General features: G+C 47.8%; 1 protein-coding gene across 1 annotated transcript in view; it reads right to left on the bottom strand.

Annotated features, from left to right (window-relative positions):
- The window catches only part of PHLDB1 (pleckstrin homology like domain family B member 1), a 119,770-nt gene continuing 111,197 nt past the window's right edge, over positions 1–8,573 (bottom strand). Inside the window, exons 26-28 of the mRNA XM_077839655.1 lie at positions 8,328–8,357; positions 2,976–3,014; positions 1–771 (exon numbers count right to left, since the gene is read on the bottom strand). Coding sequence (XP_077695781.1) covers positions 631–771; positions 2,976–3,014; positions 8,328–8,357 — 210 coding nt within the window. The 3' untranslated portion in view covers positions 1–630. The remainder of the gene's footprint in view (positions 772–2,975; positions 3,015–8,327; positions 8,358–8,573) is intronic.

Raw genomic sequence — 8,573 nt, 5'->3', positions numbered from 1 at the left:
CTTGCTTAACACCTCGGTTCCATGTGAGAACGATTACACCGCACCTGTGCACTAGCTAGGCCCGTGCCTTCACTCTTATCACCTACACTGTGTTTAATAGAAAGCACAGGGCATTTGGTGCAGGCAGAAGGGGAAACGCCACAGCGATTCCACTATTCCACAAGGAATGGCTACAATATGAAAAAATAAGGATTTTGTAACAAAAAAATCCTGGCTTTACACGGCTGATTTTTCTGTTTTTTTTTTTTTTTTTTTTAACATCCCCCCCACTGGAAAATCAACCACCCCACATTTATTCAAACAACATCCCAAAGCTCTCTTGGGAAAATGGCAAGATGGCAAGAGTGCTGGGCCTGGAGCCAGGCCCCTCTAGTCAGCAGGGAGGTTTAACCAACCAGGGCCCAAAGGGCATGATACAGCCAACATCTGCATGTTTAACCAACCCTTATATTCAAGATCTTCTTGCTGCGGGATAAACACCCCAGGTGGCAGGAGATGGAAATGGCTGTCTGCTGTACCAGGTGGTGGTGGGGCCTCTAGGTTATCTTGGACTGTCAATGGCAAATCCATCTGGGAGAAGACGAGAAGGCAGGTCTGGAACAGCTCCACCTTAAGCACTCCTGGTCCCCATCAATTCATGAACTGGGTGTAGCCTTCTGCTCCAGTCACAATGACATCCATCCAGATCCTCATGGCCTCAGCTGATGGTGCCACCATGTAATAGAGGCGGTCGTGGGTCTTGACGCAGAAGGTAAGAGCTGGGTTGGGACTCTGCAGAGGTGAAAGAAAAACATGAGGAGCTTGTTCTTGCAGTAACTAGGGAGCCAGCTCTTCCCTCAGTGATAGAACCCATTCCACCTAAGGGCTGCTGAGGACTTTTCTAACTACAGCTAGTGCTCCGGCAGAGGCTCAAGGCTGTACAGCTGCCTGTCATGCTGTTGCCCAGCTCCACCAGTCTTTGGTGGAAGAGGAAGACTGTCTGCTGGGCAGAGGGGGAGTGGGGGGGGAGAGAGCCCCTAGTGCCAACCTGCCTGAGGTTCCTCTGCCTTTGATATGTCCACCTCCTGGGGCAGGCCCTTGTGTAAGGGATATGTCAGACACTGAGTGTGCTTCTACCCATAAAGACAAATCCTAGTCACAGTGAAGTCAATGAAAGCTTTGCCTAATAGAAGTAGGATTTGGCCTGAAGAATGAGGCAGCAGCTTGAATGAATGGAGAAGGGGAAGATGAAGTATAGGATGTCCTGAGATGATGGAAATCCAGGCACTTGAGATCTGTGGACACAACACTGGAGGAGGAATGGCTGAAACAGGATAGAGACCTCTCAGCACATGGAGAGAAACCCAAAAGCTGAAGCTACTGTACTGACTCATCATTCCAATCCAATGTTGTCAGAACAGCACTGGGGACACTAGGGTTGTGGAGGACGGAGCTTACACAGGATTAAAGGTTCCACTACTGCGTCTAACAACCAGCCAATCTGAGAGCCACTGTGACCTTACTGAATAGAGTCAGGACCCTGGGGGGGTCTATCTCTGGCTCTACTAGTGCAAACATGGCCATAGCCAAGTCAGATCAGCTGTGTGCCGTGACTTCTCATCTGATAATACATTCTTCCTACAAATCTGGTAAGTAAGCTATCCACTCAGGCAGGGTGGTGCTGCTAGAATCAGACCAATCACACAGCACATTCCTGAGCAGCCAATCAGCACGCACAGATTAACCCCCAGCCAGGCTGAGGCCAGCACAGAATGGCAGTATAAAAGAGGCTCAGACCTTGGCATATGAACCTTACCAAGGGCAGAAGGGAGCTGCAGGTCTGGCTTCCGTGCACTGGCAGATTCTGTGGCCAGCATTAGGCAACTCTCATAGGATACAAATAAATACCCAGGGCATACTCTGAGTCATGCTAGATAGGGGCAGAGTTTACATGTGGTACTAACTGGAATTGGCAGCTGAATGCTAGAAACAGCTGTATTCATTGATCTCAGCCCTGGAGCTACCCCAACAATTTAATGGGGATGTTACATTCACAGCTCTCAGCCTGTTGCAGAGGCTGTTCAGAGTCAAGGCTACCACTTGTTTGGGGAGACCACATGCTGAGCAGATTCTGATCACACAAACTCCTCATTCCATGCATGCATGCCTCAGATACCTTGAGGATATTCCTCAACACCCTACTGCTTAAGGAAAATCCAACCCGCCCTCAGTTCCACCCAAGCTGCTGCCATTTGGGAAAGATACTTGAGAAGCTGGGTGGGTGCAGAGGTAGAGCCTTAGTCTTGAAGCCTGCTGTGGGGGTCTCAGTTGTCCCTGGAGTCAGTAGGAGACAGATATGTGGCACTTTGCTAGACCTGGTCAAAGGAGGTGGTGATACCTCCTACTCTGCCCTATCTCTGCAACCCAGAGTCCAGCCACCTAAAATGCTCTCCCCATTTTGTTCAGCACAGCCCCCAAGTGCTTGTGGTTCCAACCCACACTTTGATCTCTCCTGCATGAAACCCCAATGGCAAGTGCAAGGGATGCTCATTCACCCTAGTCACTATTTTTTCACAGTACCTGATGCTGCTCCTATCAAAGTTGAAGGGAAAACTTCCTCTCTCTCTCCTGGGAGCAGGCCCAAAGCACTCTAGGGCGAGACTGTATTGGCCATGCACACCATACACCCAGTCAATCTTGTAAAGGAACCCCCACCCCATTGCAGAGAGAGGAGCCTTAGGCTACTGGTTCAGAAACACCAAGAGCAATACAGAAATAGAGCCCATTGCAGAGTGTATTCCTAGTGAAACTGCCTTTTGTGCAGGGAGGTCAGAGACTGCTGGGTTGAGCAAGACTCTGCATTGCCAGTTAAAAACAAATGAGCACACAGACTGCTACAAACAGGCTGGGGACCCAACCAGTCAGGCAAGGTCACACCACCCCACAAAACAAGAGGAAAGAGCGAGAGGCAAAGAGACAAGTGCACTGAGACAAACCTCTCTTCGGAAGTGAATGGGGAGAATATCTGCTAGTTGCTAGAAGAAAATAAAGACAAATGCAGTTAGAACAGTTCTGTAGCCTTGCTCCCATTGGAGCATCTGTTGCAGTGACTGAAACCCTCTCCCCATGTTAATTATGCACCCTAGGAAGCATTCAGAAAATCAGTTGGCTCCATTAGGGCAAGGAAAACACTCTGTTAGGCAAAAGTGTTAAGAGGTAAACGGTTCAAATGCTAAGTGTATGGCCTAAGTGCAGGACAGGTGGTATTCCAATGGAGGAGGGAGGCCCTTCATTCTTCCCTATTGAAGCTGGTCCCCCTTCGTTAAATAACTCAATAGTAGGGCTGTCAAGCAATTAAAAAAAATTAATCACAGTTAATTGTGCTGTTAAACAATAATAGAATACCATTTATTTTAATTATCTTTGGATGTTTACTACATTTTCAGGTATATTAATTTCAATTACAACACAGAATACAAAGTGTACAGTGCTTACTTTATATTTATTTTTTATTACAAATATTTGCACTGTAAAAAACAAAAAAATGTATTTTTCAATTCACCTCATACAAGTACTGTAGTGCAATCTTTTTATCATGAAAGTTGAACTTACAAATGTAGAATTATGTAAAAAAAAAACAAACTCAATTAAAAAATAAAATGTAAAATTTTAGAGCCTGCAAGTCCACTCAGTCTTACGTCTTGGTCAGCCAATCACTCAAACAAGGTTGGTTACAATTTGCAGGAGATAATGCTGCCTGCTTCTTGTTTACAATGTCACCTGAAAGTGAGAACAGGTGTTTGCATGACACTGTTGTAGCTGGTGTTGCAAGATATTTACGTGCCAGATGCACAGAAGATTCATATGGTCCTTCATGCTTCAACCACCATTCCAGAGGACATGCTTCCGTGCTAATGATGGGTTCTGCTTGATAACAATGCAAAGCAGTGCAGACCGACGCATGTTCATTTTCATCATCTGAGTCAGATGCCACAAGCAGATTTTCTTTTTTGGTGGTTTGGGTTCTGTAGTATCCACATCAGAGTGTTGCTCTTTTATGACTTCTAAAGCATGCTCCACACCTTGTCCCTCTCAGATTTTGGATGGTACTTCAGATTTTTAAATCTTGGGTCGAGTGCTGTAGCTTTTTTTAGAAATCTCACATCTGTATCTTCTTTGTGTTTTGTCAAATCTGCTGTGAAAGCGTTCTTAAAATGAACATGTGCTGGGTCATCACCCGAGACTGCTATAACATGAAATATATGCAGAATGCGGGTAAAACAGAGCAGGAGAGATACAATTCTCCCCTCAAGGAGTTCAGTGACAAATTTAATTGACGCATTATTTTTTTAACGAGCATCATCAGCATGTAAGCATGTCCTCTGGAATGGTGGCCGAAGCTTGAAGGGACATACAAATGTTTAGCATATCTGGCATGTAAATACCTTGCAACGCCGGCTACAAAAGTGCCATGCGAACACCTGTTCTCACTTTCTGGTGACATTGTAAATAAAAAGCAGGCAGCATTATCTCCCGTCAATGTAAACAAACTTGTTTGTCTTCGCGATTTGGCAGAATAAGAAGTAGGACTGAGTGGACTTGTAGGCTCTAAAGTTTTACACTGTTTTGGTTTTGAGTGCAGTTATGTAACAAAACAAAAAAACCTGCATTTGTAAATTACACTTTCACAATAAAGAGATTGCACTTCAGTACTTGTATGAGGTGAATTGAAAAATACTTTTTAAAATCATTTTTACAGTACATATATTTGTAATCTATAATAATAATATAAAGTGAGCCCTGTGCATTTTGTATTGTTTTGTAATTGAAATCAATACTGAAAACGTAGGAAAAACATCCAAAAATATTTAATAAATTTCAATTTGTTATAAGTGCAATTAATCACAATTAATTTTTTTGAATTGAGTAGGACAGCCCTACTCAATAGTAATTTGGCTAGAACCTACGTTGAGTCCTGCTGTAATCCAGTGGTTGGATTCTTCCCCCAACAGGGTGGTGAATTGCTGGTTCAAATCCCTTTTCTGCTGGTTGAGATGGGATTTAAAGCAGGCTCCCTTATCTCTCAAGTGAAGGGCCTAAATGCTGGACATTCTGACATAGGGTTCCCTCAGTCTTTTCTATTGACACTGGTCCACTTTACATAATAACTGGGCCAAAGTCTACCTCCACAGTTCTTGATGGTATGGGGGTTAGAGCACTTCTCTGGGATGTGAGTGACTCTGGTTCAAATTTCCCCTCTGCCTCAGTGGAGGGGATGTGGTGCCTGAGGTGCAGGGCCTTGTAAATTGACTGGACTATACAGAGCAGCTCTTAGCTGGTTTAATGAGTAATTGTGGCCATACAAAAGACTCAAATCACTCTTGTCCCCAACAGCTAGGATACACACCCAGGCTGTGGCAGACCCAGGTCACTCCCCTTCGCTGCTGAGGGGTGTGAACAGGGAGCTCCCACCTCCCAGGGAGAGTCAGAGGTGGGCAAGCCCTGTCCAAATCCCCTTCCTGTCCCAAAGTAGGAATGGCTTCCTGAGAAAGGGAGGGGGTTCAGACATGGATGTTCCACCCTAAAGGGCAATCACCGAGGAGGCAGGAAATCCCTGTGCAAACTCCTGCTAAACATTTGAACCAGGCTCTCCAAGACCCAAGCTTGTACCGTAACTACTGGACTATAGAGTAACTCTGGCTTTTGGCCTGGCCAGAAGAATAGTCAAATCAAGTGGAACAACTTCAAGAGGCAGGAATGAGGAAGCCCATGAGCACTACATACACCAAAGACCAGGGCCCATATCTGGGCTACTGGAGAGCTCTCTCCAAACTGCTTCTCCACGGGGTGTGGGGGAGGACTTGAACCAGCAATTCCCACACACCAGGCACAGAGGTTAATCACCAGTCTTTCCCATAGGCTGGCCCAAAGAATAGTTAAGCCAAGCAGAACAGCTTCAAGAGGCAAGCATGAGGGAGGTCCCCCCATTTCTGTGGCCCATAGCTTAGAGCACTCATCTGGGCAGTCAAGATCCCTCTTCACATCCCTTCAACTAACCAGGCAGAGGGGGATATTGAAGCAGGGTGCCCCACATCACAGATGAGCATGGTAACCGCTGGATAAAGGGGTCACAGATCCATAGGATCAGTGCTATGGCCTCACCTTTGGAATGGACTCTAGGAGGAACCCCTTCAGTGTGCCAGGCTCACTCTCCTGCTAGGGTAAGCCACACAGTTTCACCACCTCCTTAGGCTGGACCTGTGGGCCTGCAGCACTCCTGCCTCACCACGTGAGCTCTGTTCAGTGAGCCCACCCAAGGCAGAGCCTTGCCAGAGACTCATAGGCTCCTCAGGGATGAATGTACCTCGTGGTACCTCGCCAAGCATTTGCACTGACACTCCCATAGCGTTGTCCAAACTGTTGGCTTAATTAGTGAGCTGGAACTCCACCTAGGCAGCCCTGAAGGCCATACAGAGACCTGAAGCACAGCCCATTCTGGTAAGCCCCGAGCCTAGGCAGGCTGTAGTGAACCCTGGGTTCAAACTCTTGTCTCCCTCCGTTTGACTTCCTTCCTTGGGCTCCAGGTAAGAGCCCCGCCTCCTTCCACCAGCCAGTTCTTATTGCCACCTCCCTAGTCCTGTCTTCTCCAGCTGGGGAAATGCTGTTCAGGCTCCACAGGGAGAAGCAGGGACATCCATATTCCTCTGGGTTGTTGCCATAGCAGTTCCTTGCCACCATGCTCTCCTCAGACATGGCTTTGCTGTCTTCTGGGCTCATCCCTGCCCTGATTCCCCTTGTTCTCTGCAATGAGGCAGAGATAAGAAGGCAGAAACCGTAGGCATGATGTTTGCAGATGTAGGTCCAGGCAGAATGGAATGGCTCTTGGGCTTCAAGATCTCATCCAAGACACACACTCCCATAGAGTGACCTGCATGAAACTCAGAAGAATGAAGACCTGGAGCCAGTCCTGTGGGATTTCAAAGTCTGAGTGTTTCACAGCGATGCAAGGGCCTGATACATGATGGTTGTCCCTCAGGCTTGGATGTGATTCTTCTGTGACCCCAGCCTTGAGTATCTGAACCCTGCTCCACTACACCAGGGGTCTGAAAAGTCACTCTCATTTCATTCAGAAAGCTGTCAACATCAGCCAGACACTCCCACTGCAGCTATAGGCAGCCTCAGGGAAGATAGTGCTGGAAAGGGTTCCCCCCCATGATGCCAGCATGGAATTACAGTGCAAGTAAAGAGACGTTCCCCTTCTGCAGCATATGGGACTCTCCAGCTCTGTCAAAGGCCAACAAGACTTTTCAATCAATTCCACTGGCAGGCAGCTCAGGGCCTAGTCATGCCTGCTCCTGGAGTCACACTGCTCTCCCTTCAGCCCAACAGCGGTGGCAGCTTCTTGACCTTCAAGGGGTCACATGCTGGTTCCAGCAGCAGGCTGCATTATCTTCAGATAAAATCGTGCTGGCTCGTGCTACTGCCCCTCCACGACGTGCTCCCAGATACTTTAGATCCGTTTTCCGCATTTCCCCGTAGCAGATTCCAGCTGAAATTTCTCCTTTGGTGCCATATGAAGGCTGCTGGGATTCAGAGGTGTACACTGGTAGCTATTTTTCCACACTTGTTATTAATTTTAAAGCCAGCCAGCAAAACTGTAATGTTTGGGTTGAACACCTGCTGTCTCCTGGCTGCACAGAGAGAGCAGTGCAGCCCTGCTTCATCACTGTGCCACTAGCAGCTTTCAAAACCTTGGTTTTAAACTGAGAAATTTCTCCCCTCGGGTGAAAGTCACATGTTAAAAATACACTGAGTTTGGCCCTTGCTCGTCCAGTGACTGGGGGCCCCAGAGCTCAGCTATGTTTATGGCAAGAGGGGACCAGGCACCTCATGCGCTGGGGCCTTGCAGCTTGTTCAGTGCTGATGGAGCATTGCTAGCTGCTGCAAGGTTTCCAGGAATGGAAAGGGCCTTCACCCCTGCAAAGCCTGCATCATCACTCCCCAGGGACTCCAAGGGCACTTGCAACTTCAGCTACTTTATTGCCTCAAGGCACCCATCCCCCAGGAAGAGGGGTTTGGGGATAGGAATGAGGGAAGGGGGGCTGGTGTGGTTAGGTTAGAGAGACAGGTGGCTGAGCGCACCCTGCTTTCTGAAGGAACAAGGCTGGTTCTGGCTGCACCTGAACCCCAGGGTCCCCTGGTCCCAGGACTGGCAGCCTGACAGTTCTGCTGTTAGTACCAACACAAAGCAGGTTAGAGCACTCCTGGCAGCAAAGGGTTAATGGGAACCCGTTGTGAAAGCAGGGTTAGTGCTTGGCACAGCAGAGCCCAGAGGGCGGGATACATACATTTGCTAGGCTGAGGTTGAAAAGTCCTTTCTGAATAGGAAGGAGGAGGGGGAAAAAAGAGAGAGAAATAGACAAAGAGCTCAGCCTGCCCTGGGTTCAGATACTGTTACGCTTGTCCAGCTGTCCATGCAGTATGATTTGTGAGCACAGGCCTATGCGTGCAGAGGTCTCCAGTCAGTAGTATTGCTCTGGGGAAAGCTGCAGGAAATGAGGTCCCAGAGGTAGTTCGGCCTGTCCCCCACTCAT

This window comes from Eretmochelys imbricata, chromosome 22, assembly GCF_965152235.1.
Source record: "Eretmochelys imbricata isolate rEreImb1 chromosome 22, rEreImb1.hap1, whole genome shotgun sequence".
NCBI classification, from domain to species: Eukaryota; Metazoa; Chordata; order Testudines; family Cheloniidae; genus Eretmochelys; species Eretmochelys imbricata.
This window is presented reverse-complemented; position numbering and strand designations above follow the sequence as displayed.